Source organism: Acanthisitta chloris, unplaced genomic scaffold (genome assembly GCF_000695815.1).
Source record: "Acanthisitta chloris isolate BGI_N310 unplaced genomic scaffold, ASM69581v1 scaffold36174, whole genome shotgun sequence".
NCBI lineage: Eukaryota > Metazoa > Chordata > Aves > Passeriformes > Acanthisittidae > Acanthisitta > Acanthisitta chloris.
In genome coordinates, this window is record NW_008669343.1 from 11,671 (window position 1) to 27,350 (window position 15,680).

General features: G+C 44.2%; 2 protein-coding genes across 2 annotated transcripts in view; one reads left to right on the plus strand and one right to left on the minus strand.

Annotated features, from left to right (window-relative positions):
* Nucleotides 1-3,672, plus strand: part of LOC103800886 (putative RNA exonuclease NEF-sp) — a gene marked incomplete at its 5' end in the record, with an annotated part of 13,734 nt that extends 10,062 nt beyond the window's left edge. The window contains 4 exons of the mRNA XM_009073278.1: nucleotides 1-206; nucleotides 721-914; nucleotides 1,476-1,585; nucleotides 3,458-3,672. The exon at nucleotides 1-206 is cut by the window's left edge and continues 5 nt beyond it. Of these exons, the coding sequence (XP_009071526.1) occupies nucleotides 1-206; nucleotides 721-914; nucleotides 1,476-1,585; nucleotides 3,458-3,527 (580 nt within the window). The remainder of the gene's footprint in view (nucleotides 207-720; nucleotides 915-1,475; nucleotides 1,586-3,457) is intronic.
* Nucleotides 3,673-12,395: 8,723 nt separating this feature from the next.
* Nucleotides 12,396-15,471, minus strand: DCUN1D3 (DCN1, defective in cullin neddylation 1, domain containing 3). The gene is made up of 2 exons (XM_009073277.1): nucleotides 15,041-15,471; nucleotides 12,396-13,105 (listed from the first exon to the last, which is right to left on the minus strand). The coding sequence occupies exons 1-2, from the start codon at nucleotides 15,469-15,471 to the stop codon at nucleotides 12,622-12,624; spliced, it is 915 nt and encodes a 304-aa protein (XP_009071525.1). The 3' UTR covers nucleotides 12,396-12,621.
* Between the last annotated feature and the right edge of the window lie 209 nt (nucleotides 15,472-15,680).

Below are 15,680 nucleotides of genomic sequence, written 5' to 3' on the forward strand. Positions count from 1 at the left end.
CACTGCAGCAATGCTGGACTGTGATGTTCTGATAGAGGCGTTGGAACGGGATGTAGAAAACCAAGGTGTGATTTATGTGTCTGGTCTAAAGAAGTCATTAACAGAGACAGACTTGCAAGAAGAATTCAGCCAGTTGAAAGACCTGGAAACACTCTTCCTGCCAAAGGATCTCCAGAGTGGAAAGCACAGGAACTGCTGTTTCCTCAGTAAGTAGCTTCACACACAGCCTGCTTATTTCCTTCAAAGAAGCTCATTCAGCAGCCTTTGGGACTTTGCACAGACACAGCAAGAGCTACTGAAACTCAGGTGTGCTCAGAGGGATGGTATAAAAAGTATTCCAGTGAAAGCATGTATTGTTTGGAGGAGCACTTTACAGCGAAGTATTTAAAAGGAAAAAACACCTGTTTAAAAAACAAATCTTTACTTAGAAAAGTCCCAGGGCAGCTCATTGGCTCCAGTACCTCAACATGAGGGCTGACTAATGTGCAACTCCACACAGACCAGTAATCACCTCTGAAAGGTGAGGACAGCTAGTGCTGCTGCAGTCAACTGCCATTTCTACAGTCTGATGTTTACCTGTAGGAAAATAGGGATCTGCTTGCTGCAGTGGTTTCAGTTTCTCATCTCCCTCCTGCTCCACACCTTTAGCCCTGCCCTGCAGGTACCAAGGAGCAGGGCAGCAACAGCATCAAAGCACGTTTCCTTCTCTTTTTTTTTCAGAATTCCGGAAATCAGAGAGTGCTATGGATGCTGTTGAAGCTGTAAATGGATGGACTGTGAAGGGTCGTGAGCTAAGAAGCCGGAATGCTCTTGCCTCAGGTCACCTCTGGAGATGGATTCAGCAAATGAATCAAAGCAGTGGGAAGCATGGAGAACACATCTTCCCTGAGCAAACAGAGGAGCTGTCTGACTCTGTGAGTGTGAGCGTTCCCTGATGTTCATTGCACTCAGGAGGGGCCACCCTGGGAACCAGCAGTGGTAACTTTGAGCTGCCTTAGGTGCACACTGCATGTGACAGAAGGGTCTCCTTGTGCTGGAGCAAAGTTGCTGCCAAGGATCAGTTCCCACAGGGGCAGTTTGGAGAGGTAATACCACAAGATAAAGTGATGTTTGCAGGGTATTGTATAACCATCAAGCCAGCATAGCTGCCCAGGACCTGCAGCCTGCCTGGAGGGCTGACTGTGCAGGTGGAGCAGGTGCTATGGGAGTCAGTAGGAGAGGTGAGTAGCTGTGTAGTCACACAGGAAAGAAGAGCTTTAGTTGCATCTCTCATTTTTGCTGGAGGAAGCTGTGGGGCCATTTGAGTAGGGCATCCCTGCAGCTGGGACACTGCTCTGCCAAGTGCCAACTGCTGTCCTCACTTGGTGCCCTCCCGACACTGCCTAGGGGTCATCTCCCCACACTCTGTTTTAAGTATGATTGGTGCAGAACTGCAGATGAATTGGGGATTTTAATGCTTGTATTCTCATATGTAGGAGCAGGATCTAAGGAAACAGGTGAAGAAGTTAGACCACCATATCAAAAAGCTTTATAGAAGCCTGCAGAGGAACACCCTGTGCGTTGTTCTCTTTCCTGGAGTGAACAGGTAACTTGCCACCTACTTTGCAAAGAACCAAGGAAAATACATTGCTGAGTATTTTTATCTTAATCTATTAAAAATTCAAACCCTGCATAAGGAAGCGAAAGCCCCAGAGAAGCCCTGCAGACACTGTTGGACTTACTCATGTCCGGCCAATAAAACCTCAGCCCTGGGTTCTGTCCCTGAGCCACAAGCAGAGGAGCTGACACATCCCTCATGTAGCTGAGGGTCCACAGTGTTGATTAATTGTACAGGTCTTACCAGTTCACCTGCCTTCCCCTGATGGATGTTTCATCTTCATTGGCAGTGAGGTAGCTTTTATGAGGCCGTGAGAGAATCAAGCAGTTTGCACAGCAGTTTTTGGGGTGGGTTTGATGGGGTTTGGTTTGGTTTCTAAAGGCACCTGACTACTGCAGCCAAGGCCCAGCTACCAGTTGTCCTCGGGTACCCAGACGTGTGCAATGGACACAACTGAAAAAAAAAGAACATTTTCACGACTCCTTCAGCTTCCATAGGAAGGGGAAGGTCCTGCAGTGGAGTTGGGCTGCAGCACTGGTGTCAGGATTCTTCCAGATGGGGTGAGCTTCCTGCCTTTCAGACCCAGGGGCCTGAACTCCCACAGTCTCACTGCTTGATTATTGAGCAGAAAGGTTCCATCTTTCCCAAGCCAGGCCCTAGTTACTCAGGACATACCTATTTCAGCAGCCTTCTGTTCTCTCACTGTCTCACTGGTCAGACAGTCTAACAAAGGTCGTATCTACTTTTGCTTTTCTTCAGTGTCCCTCAGCAGAAGGGGCACCGTTCCTCATGGAGACACAAGAAATGTCCTGAAATAGAAGCAGGAGCCAGAGCTGCTCAACAGCATTTCTTCTGCCTGGCTGGGCAGCCAGGCCAGGCTCCCCTCTTTTACTTGCAAAGCTTCCTGAAAAGAGCCATGATGCTCTATTATCCTCTGCTCCAAACTGTGTCCCTAGGAGGGAGATACAGCCCAAGCCAAGAGATATTTAGGCTTAATGGCAGTGACAAACCGTTTCAGCCAAGGGGTGATTTGCTCTAATTGTTCAGTTTCTAGTAACTTTAACCAAAAAAAGGCAAAAAAATTAGTTTTTTTCATAATTTTACTTCTTCAATAAAGAGCATTAAGCTGGTTCCCCCTTCCCCCAAGAATGTGAGCTTACAAACTGAGTCAGCAGCAATTCCTGCCTTACCAGTGCAGTGCTGACTGCATGCAGTGGTATGTGAAGCTGAGACTCGAATGCTGCCTCAGTTTGAATCAGTTGGAGGGGCCTGACCTGAGGGTCCCTCTCTGCAGGCTACAACTGCATCAGTTTTTACATTTCTGAGCAATCATTTGGCTCTTCTCTATACCCTTTATCAACTCAGGTAATTTGCACACTCACCTGTCACCCCATGGAAAGGTTTGAGGCAAAGATAGCTGTGAGTTACAATCCACACCATGTGTCTTTTGCAGCACGCGCTGGGCTCAGCAGGTCCAAATTCAGTATTCAAGGGCCATCTCCAACTACCCTCACTCAGCACAAGTGTGCACTACCAAGAGGGTATGATTCCCACCAGCAGAACAAGTGGATTCAGGAATCTGCATCCACAGAGAGCCTATGGAAGCTGATTGGGTTGGATAGGAGCTCCATCTCAGGCTTGGAAGAGGTTTCTTGCCAAGCAAGTTTCCTGTATTACTGTTTCCCAGAGGACTGACAGTCCAGAGGAGGTTTCTTGATTAAAAAGAATGCCAAATAATTGTTGGGTGGAAAAACAATTACAGTTTTTCAGCCTGCTGACCCTGAGGGTCGCAGACCAGCAAGGTTATATGCATCAAGGCTACCCTGAGCAGGACTAACACACCTCTTGTTTGTGTTGCAGCACACATGGATCACAGTCTGGCCTTGGTCTGATGGGAATCAAAGATGCTGGAGGGAGGAGTGCTTGTTAAACTGCCAAGTTTTTAAGTAAAGTCTTTTGTTAAGCTATTTTTAATTATTTTAAATATTGATGTCTTTGTAAAGATCTCTTACCATAAGAACAATAGGCTTTCACTCTGTATCTTCTACAAAGTCTAAAAATAAAACCAATTCAAAACATCTTAAAGCACAAAACTTTTTCCATTAACCCTTCTTGCTGTGGGTTGAGCCAGGCAAGTGGTTAGGCAGAGCTGGGGCAAACCAGGGGCAGTGCTGCGTAGGAGCCGAGTGGGACTGGCCTGGAAGATGTCATTCCTTGCTGGAGAGCAAGGTACCAGCTGGAGAGTCTTTACTGACCCATCACAGGCCACAAACCAGCCAGCCAGGTTGTGGCAAACCAGCTGCTCAGCAGTAAATAGCCACCCTCAGGAATTGTGTGGATTGCTGGAAATGTGCACTGCCAGATCCTGAAGTGGAGTCGCTGCCTCCTTTCCAGGAAAGGACTGTACTTAGTCCATGGAAAGGAGGAATCAGTGATTCATACTTCTTGGACAATCTCCACTTTCTCCTCCCTCCCTGAGCACCCCCACCCACCCCTCACACACAGAAAAGAAGGAAAAAAAGAGAAGATTCAGTGTGGCTGTGGGAGGGCCAAGGGCCGTTCTGAGGGAAGCACAGGGCTCTGTGGACTTTGCACAGCATCACATTCCACAGGGAGCTGGAAGCAGGATGAGGTGATCTGCAACCTGACAGCTCCAGCCCTGTGCTTTGCAGCCATTGCCACCGACAACAGAGGCTGCTTGGGCATCTCTTGTTAACACATGGAATTCCCAAGCACAAGGATGCTTGGGGGAGTTTTTGGCACTCAGGAAAAGAAAACCCAGAAAAATTAAACAGAAATATTTGTTAAAAGGTTTGACCATGAAATTTCTTGATGTGAATTAGAATAGGCTGAGATCAAGTTGAAATAGTTATTATTCCAAAAATTATTAAAGACAGCTGGTAGAATGTTTACATCCTCCTACCTTCCAACCCCAAGGTCACTGTACTGGGCTCTCTGCTTGAGGAGTGGAAGTTGGGAGTTGCTGTGTGGAGGAGCAGGTGCAAACACAGGCAAGGAGGAGAAAGGCAAGTGCAACACCAGCCCAGAGGCAGCAGCAGTGAGCAGGCAGGAGATGCTCATGGCAGTGTCATTCATGACTAAATTTAAAGCCTCCAACACTCCTGAAATGAAATCTGTGATTAAGCAAGATGAATGTGCCAAGTTTTTCTTACAAAAAGGTACCTCAGCCATTCCAAGTGATCCTGGCATCCCTTGGCTGCAGCTGTTGCAAACTGGGATAAGCAACAACGTCAGTGCTACTACAGAATGTGAAAGGGAGTCAGTGCCTTCCCCAGCACAGCCAGTCCCTGCTGCTCACCCAGCAGCAGAGACCATGGGCCAAGCAGCTCAGGGGAAGCTGGGAACAGCAGACTGACCCCAGCACTCACCCCTTTGTAAGGAGATTCACTCTTGTTCACATCCAGCATCTCCTTGCTGCAGACACTTGCACTGCAAAGTTGAAAAAAACCCAGCTAGTTTTCATTCCACAGACTTAAAAATGATGAGGTCACCTCCCTGCAAGGACTAGTCAGGATTTAGTAAGCATCAGGATTCCTGCTTGAGAAACTCAGATGACAAATAAAACTAGCAAGAGTCCTATTTATAGGCATGAAAAAATAAGTAATTTGTCCCTTTTTAATTGAAAAATGTAAAAAGGACTTCAGCTTTAAATAAGACATTTTGTACAAAGCTTGAGCACAAAAAAGTGAACACCAATGTGTCGTTATGTAAACACCACAAATGTTACTCATTTGTTCAGTAACGCACAGAACAGCGTGTGAGTTCCCTTTCCAGTGGGTTAGGTTTCTGTAGCTGTTCCCCTCCCCTCAGATCTTACTGGAATACAGGAAACCCAGAAGCTTTGGAACATTTACAAGCTACAGTAGTCAGGATACATTGTGACTAAAGGATTATTTTTTTTGTTTTGTTTTGTTTTTCTTTAAGGGATTGGTCATTTAAATATACAGAAGTACAATAATCTCACACGTAAATGAATGGCAGCTTGGATTAGAAAAAGCACCAAAATATTTAATATACATCTGGCACAAATTCCACAAGAAGTCAGTAATGGGCAAACCAATGCTTTGCTTATAAGAAAAGAAAAACCTCAGACTGCACTTAATGCTCTTCTTCCAAAAGGGACACAACAAAAACATTGCACTCAGGATTGCTATCAAGTAAAGACAAACCTTCTTATCACACCCTATTTGCATTGTGCCTTAGATTGCACATTCCATAAGATGCTGTTTCCATTCTGTTCCAGACAACAACAGTGAGAAAAATTTGATATAAAAGTAACTGTAAAACTACAAACAGGATTCAGTAGATGCAACATCCTGAAATTCTCCCACTTTTTCTCTAGATCATGGTTTCAAAATTTGGCTGCATCCCTTTGAAAACAAGACCCTACATGAAACAGAATTTACTCCAGCCATTTTCAAGCATCACATTTACACAGCACTTCTGATCCTGCTGTCCCAAAGAGGAAGCACAGAGCTGCTCTGCAACAAGCAACACATTCATTGTTTCCCAGAGCAAGAAAATTGGCTCATACAAGGTTCTCTCTTGGGTAAGTCTGAAAAGGCAAAACACACCCCTGGCATGAAGAACAGCAGCTTTGACCCTGTCCACCCTTGCTGGTTTACTGAGGAGCCCAAAGACCAACTCGTTCCATAGAGGGCACCTGAGGCTAAACGGAGGCCTCAAGATCCACACAAATTCTCCAAGGAACCTGCTGCACCAACAGCTCTCCCAGGCTGGCCCTTCTCCTCCAGGCAGCACACAGAGGCCTTGTGGTTGCTTTGTGCCCTCAAGACCAGCCAGTGCAAACCCAAACAGTGCTGCGTCAGGACCTAATCCTGCCAGTGCCATCCACAGCTCCTGGAACTTGAGTAACTCAACACCTAAGAGCACGAGGCCCTCCTGCCAGCCCACCTCCTTTTTAAAGACTATTTCAAGACTTACAGGGAAGAAAGCAAGCATATTTTTTTCAAATAATTATGTTTAGTGTGACTTAAAGAGTCACAACTTCAAAATACTGAGCAGGATTCTGTGAAGTCCCCCAACATGTAATACAGTTGGGAGTATAAAAACAGCAGCCAGACTTCAGCTCCACTGATCCTCTGTGCGGGTTTGCCACCTCTGGTCACACGATCTCCACTCTCATGGGCCCACAGAAGGGCAAGAGTCAGCAGCTGTAACTGCATAAAATGGCAACATTCAAGTAAACATGCTGGTTCAACAGTAGGCAACCTTTAGTCCAGATATAATTTACAGGGGGGGAAGAAAAAAAAAACCACTTTACAGCACAAACATTGGAGATGGGATTTTTTTTTCCTGTGTTGTTATGCTATTCAGAAAGGGCTTATCTGAAGAGTGCAATTTTGCAAAGATAGAAACTTATTAAAAAAATAAAAAAAAAATAAAAATAGTATAACCTACAGAACATGTTGGATTTTCAGAGACTGAGGATTGCAGTAGTAGCGAGGAACTGCTGCCATGTCAGTGATTTAAGGCAAGCTGTTAGGACAAGAAGGTTCATGCTCCTTTCACCTGTGGTCTCACACATCCTCCCCATTCCCTTCAAACACACACCTGTCCTGACAGTGCAAGAGGTCACACCCCAAAAGCAGCTCTCACACTGGAAGAAGAATCTTGCAGCAACAGTTGCTACAGCATTGCATCTATTGGGGATTTGCCATGACAGTAATTGTGCTGCAGTTTGCTTTGGGGGAGGAAAGCAAGGGACACAGATGTGCTGCATGAAAAACACCCCCCCTTGATGCATTAATGACTACAGCTGAGCACCAAAGCTGCTCTGGCTCCTCCAGTCCCCTTGAGAACACTCCAGCTTTGCTCAGGCATAAGGGTTTTATCCTGAGCAGGATTCTGACCTCAGGGAGGAAAAGGATGCATGTAGCCTTTTACAGCTCCCATCTCTGCTGGGTGTCACAGGTCCAGTCCAACACGGAACAAAACACAGTATTTTTGATTAGAAGAAAAACACACTCATGGTACTGCATCAGGTGGGTTCCTAAAGCATTCCAAGGGCAAATGAAAAGGCTGATGGCTCCCACTTGGGGAGCAGCTGCTCAATCCTCAATCCACTGTCAGTCCAGGCAGCCTGACCAGGGAGGAGGATGTGTGATGACAGAAGCCCCTGAGCCACAGGCCATGTAGCTCTGGTCAGTCACTCTATTGCACTCCAAAACTAGCACCCAGGAGGACCAACACTTTTGTTTGCAGCTTGACCTGCCTCCCTTGCAAAGGGTCCATTGCATACAGATTAAATGCAGTATCCCAAAAACTATGGCAAATAGATAATACTTAACTGGGGTCAATTAAAAAAAATAATTACTCATCCAGGCATAAAATCCTGGGGCAAAAGGGTGGTTGCCTTAAACTATTCAAGTCTAAGAACAAGAGGTAGAGATACCTATGTACTTCATGGTGAAGGAGTTACAGCCTTCTGTCTGTCTTACAATCTCATGTATTTTACTTCAGCTGATGATATAAAACCAAAGGTTCAATCTTCAATAGTCCAGAGAGAAAATGTTAACACTGGTGGGTTTGTTTGCACACAACAAAGTTTAAGCAGACACTTTGCTTTTAATACTTACTTGAAAAAATATGTTTTGTTCTATCTTGAAGCACTACCCTGAAGAATTTTGAGTTTCAGGTTAAGCATCTTGCTTTTCATACAAAAGGCTAAATTCACATGCACACACTGAGCAGAGTGAGCTCAAGGGACAAACTGGGTGCCCAATTTACTGAGGACCTTCTAGAGAAGGATCACACTGCAGAACACAAGGCTGCAAGACCCAGAAACTCACAATGACTATTATTTTCCAAAGACTGGGAATGATGTAAACTCAGCCAACAAATCATACAATGACTGAGGTGGCTATTAACTACATGGTGTTTCTTTAACTTTGCTGGGTTGGTTTGGTTTTTGGGGTTTTTTGAAACAAGGCTTAGAACTATAAGGAAGATACTTATGTTGACAGTGTCATGAAAAGACTAAGGTCAGTGCATAGCCATGTCTGGGAACCACAGGGGACAGGCTAGTCCAGGATCCATGGGTTCTCCAGGCCCTAATGAACATGCAAGGAGTGAAATAAAAGTGACACAGGCAAGGCTGCTGCTGCCCCCAGCACTCTGACCATCACCTGGCACCTGACAGCCAACCCTGCCTGCAGGATGAGGGGCTGCAGCTATCTGCAACCAGCCTGAGTCACTCACCTGCAGGCAGGGTGAACTCATTCCATGCTCTGAACTGTGCTTGGCTGAGAAGCCGTTGTGGTTCAGAGCCTGATCCATGAGCAGATCTGCCATGCCAGCCCAGGGAAGCAGGCTCTTGGCAGTCCCAAATGCCACAGGCTTCAGCTGTCTGCTTTTGTGCCACCTGCCACACCTTCGGTTATTTTTCCTGTGTTTCTTTCCTTAAGATTACACCGTACTAAAAGGCTGTAATTCTCCACATAGAATAGCACCAGCAGCAAGTAAACTCACAATTTGGGTGTCCAATTCCAATTCATTTCCTCAGTCATGTTTTATGGCCAGCTATGGGCAGGATCTTTCAAATCCTTACTTGAATCAGTAAATAGTCTTTGACCTCAGAATGCACCCATGCAAGTAAAAATCAGCACAACTGAGCCTCCAGCTGATCTGGAAGCCAAATTTTAAAGGTGTTTCAAACTGTAACATGGTGCAGGTGGTCAGTGTTTTATTACTAGGGACTAAAGTTTACAAGAGTTGTATTTCTTTGCATATAAGAGAAGGCAGTAAAATGCCACAGAGTGTGGATACCAGATCAGTTTTCCAGTATATTACTATAACTATCTATATAGTTATCTATAGTTATTTATCCCAAGTTGCAGCAGATTCACTACATGCATAAAGTTTCCTAATGCACACTCTAATTAAAAAAAGAAAATTAAATAGTTGCAATGGTTTCAAGGATTTCATCAGCATCACTGCTCACTTACAGTCCTGTGCCCTACACAATAAAAATTTAAGTTACAGAAAAACGAAGAGTGAATGTATTTGGCCTGTTCCACAGATATTCACAGTTTAACCATTAAACAAGCATATTTTCAGAGGCTCCAATATTATTAGAGACTGCTCAGAAACACACACACAAACCCCCAGTCCCCACGGGTGTCCCAGCACTACAGAGCACAGGCAAATCTCATTTAGGATCACACAACCACCAGGCAATCCCAGGGAAGGTCTGAGGGCCTCACTCCCTGTCAGCACTGCCAAGGAGCTGCACCTCCTGCTCCTGGTTAGGAAATACAGGGACAGGTCTGGTTTGCGTTCTGTAAACGGTAATTAAAAGACTGAAATTAGGCTAAAAATAAATGGTACTTTGCTAGCTAGATCATTTGGCTATTTTTGCAAGTACTCTGCCCAGTGGGTGGAGTTGCTCCTGCTAGGCTGGAAGCAGCAGAACAAGAGAAGGGCTGTCCCTGTGCTGAGCACGTGGGACCTCAGCCACTGGGAATGCTATGTCCTTTCCCCAGCAGGAAATCAGATTCTCCCTTCCTGTGTGTTCACCTCTGCCTTTACAAAGAAGCTGTACTACATCTGATACATTAAATGGCTGAGCCTTGAAGTGCCCCAGATTGATTTCCTCACTGCCATCCACATTCCAACCACAAGATAAACACCTTCCTTAAAGAGCTCCATCCCTCATCCTCTGGAGCAGCCACTGCCTGCTCTGGTGTGCACTGACTGTCCTTTTGAATAGCCTTCAACACTCTGCACATTTTAAATCTCCTCTAGAAAAAAAACCCTTAAGTGATGAACAAAGCATTTAATAGCTGAATGAAGGAAGAGTCTCAAACTTAAAATACAGTCTTCATCTACTATCGACTCAGCCTCCATTTGGGACTTAGCCTAACAAAGGAGCCTCTGTTGGGGAATTTCATTTAGTCTTTTTAAAACAACAGCACCAGCAAAGGTCTCACCATAAATTCAATGACACCAGCACAACTGCTTTGGCCTGCTTTGCTCACCACATCAGAATAAGGTTTTGCTGCCAAACAGTATTTGTGCCACAGTAGCTTGGAAGGTTATCATAACAAGAACAAAGCTTTGGGTGTATTTACCTATAAAACAGCAACTTCAGGGCTCTCCTCCTGCAAAGGGACAGACTCAGCTGCATCTGAAACAACCACATTTGTTTTGCACAGCTTGTCTCCCAGCAAGAGCAGCATGGACTAAACTCTCCCTTCATTAGATGAAAGAGATGTTATCTGTGGCTTGTGGGTTTCTTTTTAAACAGTTTCCATTACCCACATTTTGTTGGTGATTTATGACCTCAGACCCAAGCAGAGGCTGCACACCAGCAAAGCCAGTCAGAGAATTCAGGCACATCCTACTCCTCTGTCTGCTAACCCCTCTGGGCACAGCAGATGTGCAAAGCATGACACCCTGGACCCAGGGACAAGCTCACCACTTAAAACCTGCTTCCCTTCAGCTTTAGAACCCTTATTATCACAAAAGCCACTAGATGCTAGGGATGACAGTCCAGGCTTTTTTGGTTTGGTTTTTTCAGTTGAAGCTGTTTCATGAGCCTAAAATGCAGCTCTGAAAATAAAAGGTGTGTAATGTAAGTGTATCAAATTCACTAAACCAGCACTTGGCTGTAGAGAAAGCCTTGGCAATCATTCCTTTTACCAAAAAGGTGTAAAAAAGTTGACATACTAAAATTAAAAAAGGTAGCATCAATAACCAAAAAAGTTTCAACCAGTGTTAATAAAACTCCCTTTAAGTCACAACAATTTCAACAGGCAAATAGTCCCAATACAGGCATTGTAAAATAATAAATTGACTCCTATCCAAATATTATCAAATCAGTCTAAAAATGACTCATCTACACTGTTGTCATTAAGAACACATTAAGAATTCACTTTGTCATCAGATGCCGATATTGTTGCTCCAGAAAGTGTGGAGTATTAACTGCAATTTAGCAATTAAACATAGGTTTTAAAAAATTGGTTCTTAATATTAATGCAAAAGATAGTTCCTCACATAGAAGTACTGTGCTTGCCAGACAAGTAAGGTAATACTTTAGGTATAAATCAAACAAATTAAAGCAGAATTATACCACAGTTTTCCTTGAAGACTTAGGATTTGTGTGTTGCTTCTGTCAATGTTTAGCAAACTTAAGAAGCAGAACCTTTGGTTCTTTTAGTCAAGTAAAAATATTCTCATGTAACCACAAAAATACAACTTCCGGGGAAAACGGAAGTCCATCAAGAAGTTCACTTTCAATAAAACTGAGGTAGTACTGCTCTTTTATTACATGAATGTGTAAAGAGATTTAGATACAAATTGTCATCTACCACTCAGTTGACTGACAGGTACAGTAATTTTATAAAACAATCCCAACATTTAGTTTGAAAGTCCAAAAAGAGGAATGATCTGGACTCATTCACTAAGAGTTAGCTTAAAATGGGAATTAGCCATATTACAAAAAGCTGTTGCTTAGGTTGGGTTTTAGAGCCTTATTACCTGGGGATTAATGCATTTATAGTTAACACTGCTGTTCCTCTTGGTATAAAACCTTAAAATTATAACAGCCTAAAATTTCAACAATGTAAACAGCACTACACACAGTACAGACCTGCCCTGACAGATGTAGTATGAAAAACTTAATCTGGCACTGTATAATTTAGCAATGTTAATTTAACCTAACTAAAAAGATCTACATTGTGCAAGAAATATCAGACTTACTTATACTAATCTGAAGTCTTTAAAAAAAAAAAAAAAAAAACAAACCCCCAAAACGCTTAACTTGTAGCCAGGGTCAAATATTTCAGGGCAAGAGTAAAAGGAATAACCAAAATTAAGAAAGTGCCTAAAACATGATACAGCATTTTAGAGCCCTTTCAAAGACAAGGCAGAAAAAGGTGTAAAGTAGAAAAATCTGGAGCCTCGGTAACTTCCAGAAACATCCAGAGTTTACATTTCATGAAGGGCAACAAGTTGCTTTTGTCGCTGCTGCTTCGATGCCGCTAAGTCTGTTCCTCCACACACAGCCCCTCTGTGTCCGAAGATGTAATACATTTGGTTTCCTCTTCCTTTTTCCTTCGCTCCATTTCCCACTCCACAAAGGTATCAAAGAGACTCGGCCAGGCCTCGTCCTCGCTGTAGTTGCTAAGGTCCGGTCCAATCACCTGAGTAAAATTTAGAAACATGTTCCACGTGTCCCGGGAGATTCCCTTGATTCCTGAGGGGTTCTTGACTAGGAAGTGTAACCACTGGTCCAAAATGGGGGGTTTGTTTTGGGTGAAGACTAATTTCCAAAGGGCAATGGCTATTTCCCGATGTAGCGACCTCTGTCCTTCTTCAGAGTCCAGGCCAAACTGAAAGGTGAAACGATAGAGATCCTTGAATTTATCTTCCTGCTTGGCTTCGTTTAGGAGGCTTGGGAACCTTGCACAAATGCCATCAATGCTGTCTGCGTTTATTGCTTTGCAGCCTTCAAAAAACTCCTTCCTATTAAGCAAGAGAAGAGGAATTAGTGTGAGCACTTCCCACCCACCTCACGAGCCGAACGCTTCCCATCTCCATTCAGCTACGTCAAACTGGAAGAGAATTACCTGGACAAGGTGTACCCTAAGCACAGCTGGAACAAAGTTTTGCCTGTGGGAGCTACTGAAAAGAGAGATAATTCCAAGGCATTCCTATTGCCCTGGGCAACCACACAGGTTTAGTGTATCCAGATCTGCTGGGGCACTGTCAGCATTTCAAAGATTTTGCTATGCCTTTCTGACTACTTGACACTACCACATCCAGTGCCTTTCACATTAAAAAAGTGCATTTCATTTACCACAGAAGAAATTCCAAATGTTTGAAAACACCACATTTACATCAGCTCGATTCAACCCTGCCTATGTCTCAATGCCTGTGCTCTGTGCAAGCTGTTCCCAAGGGACAGAGCAGTTCAGTGGTGGCTTTCCTGTGGTTTTTGGTTGCTCTTCCAGCCTGCAAAATAAAAAGGTGCCAATAGTGACGGTCAGCAAGGCACCTGCTGAGAGGGTGGAAGGAAGCACAGCATCACAACATGGGCTACAACACAACACAGGGTCAGCACTGCTCCAACCACCAGTCCTGTGCTAACTGGCCAACTCATGCTCTGGCCAAGTGGGTAGATGGTCAGCTCCGATTTCTCTGATGCTCATGAGCAAGTGTTACAACTAGCCAATATTAACCAGAGTCAGCAGACTGGGATGGGCTGGAGGGAAGACTGGAGATGGTGGAGGGAAGGCAGGAGATGGAGCAGTGCTCAGGAGAGCAGGCTGCATTGCTCTTCTTGATGGAAGAAGTCAATCAGCACCTGTACCATGGAGTGTGCCCTTAAACAAAGGTAACCTCTCATCACTAGATTTGCCCTCTCCAACAAAGACAAGAGCACGTTAATAAAACTCATGGTGGTTGTGCAGAATTACAGACACTACGTGCAATTCCTTTACCACCTTAGCAAATACCCGTGTCATCAGCCTGCAGTAAATCCACGTCTGCATTCCAGAGTAACTCATGCATTTGACACATACACACCCACATCTGAAGATGCTGGAATAGCTATCTGTGCTCAGTGCACAGCAGAGGCTTGGGTCAAAGCTCTGAACACCAAAGTAATTTTCAAAGTTCCAAGTAAAAATAGACAGCATTACTCACACCAATCTAGACAGACCAAAACCAAAAAACTTCTCTCTCACTGCAGGCAGTTCTTTACTTGTTCTTGCCTGGACATTGCTATCAAGCTGGGGGAGGCTGTTGCAGTTTGTTTGGCTGTGGCCTTTGTGGGGTAGGTTTTAGCCATTCTGTCATTTCCTGCAGCACCACACATGCTGTAAGGCTGCTGACCAAGCCCCTTGTCCAGAAGGGCAGACAACACTTTGAATTGCTTGTCAGCCAGTATGAAACAGCTACCAGTGTCAAACCCCTCATGTTCCTTCCCTCTCTGTGCTTTAACAGGTTTACTCTTGGTAAAAGACATTAAGTGTAATACTGGCTGGACAGGAACAATTCTGTCATTCTTTCACAGACTAGTAACTGAGTTAAGTAGCAATTACTAAAGAATCTTACGTTACCTGAAAGGAAAAATCAATTTCAGTGTCCAATCTCATCACCAACATGGAAGATGGATACAGGAACTGCTTTTTGCAAATCAACAATACATGAGTATCTACAGAATCTCACTACACTGTTCATCGTTAGCAGCATAAAGGCCAAACCCACATCTTCTGAAACCCACTGTGAGGGGAAGGGGAAAAGAAGACAATACAAAGCTTACCTTCTGCAGTGGTAGGAATTAATTTGATCAAAATGCAAGTGTTAGAAGAAATAAGTAAGTGAAGCTCTCCAACATACAGCTGACAGGATATACTTTAACATACGAAAATAATTACAAGTTCTACAAGAACTAACCTTGTAAATTTGCACATGGTAGCAGCCTGGAATTTCCAAGCCAAAACTAGTACTTTAAATTCAGTGGGATCAACACAGAGGTCATTGCAAAATCGTTCCATCCCTTCTTCCAGTATGGCATCTTCCCGTTCATCCTTATACCTCCTAAATAACTCCCCAATCCTTTGAAGTGAAGATTCTTCTGCACTGCAAACAGAGTCTTTCTTTGTATCTCCAGGGAACGTTGGAGGCTGACTAGACTCTACAGCAGCATCTGTTTTCTTTGTCCCATTCACAAGTATGTCTCCTGAAGCCTTCCCACAAGCTGAGCCGTGGTCGTCTTTGTGGACTGCACTTCTCTTACTGTGAGACTTGCTGCTGGATTCTCTGTCCCCATTTTTGCTGCCAAGGGTAGAAGAAGGATTCTTGCACTTGGTGACACACTGGCCCATGATGTTGCAAGCCCAGCTTCTACTGTGCTCCCCCTGCCCTTGGACACCCTCGCAGCTGCTCTTCAACACATCTCACCATGCCATTAGCAGCAGTCAGCTAACCTGAAAAACAGTTTCAGACTCAAATTGCTGTTTCTCTACAAAGAATATTGTAAGTATTAAATGTGGGATAACATTTGCCAGTAACAGACCAACTTCAGGATATTTAA

Coding starts and splice junctions, on each gene's coding strand:
- DCUN1D3 (XM_009073277.1), bottom strand. CDS start 15,471: ATGGGCCAGTGTGTCACCAAGTGCAAGAATCCTTCTTCTACCCTTGGC. Junction 13,106..15,040: donor ACCATGTGCAAATTTACAAG/GTTAGTTCTTGT, acceptor CTTGCTTAATAG/GAAGGAGTTTTTTGAAGGCT.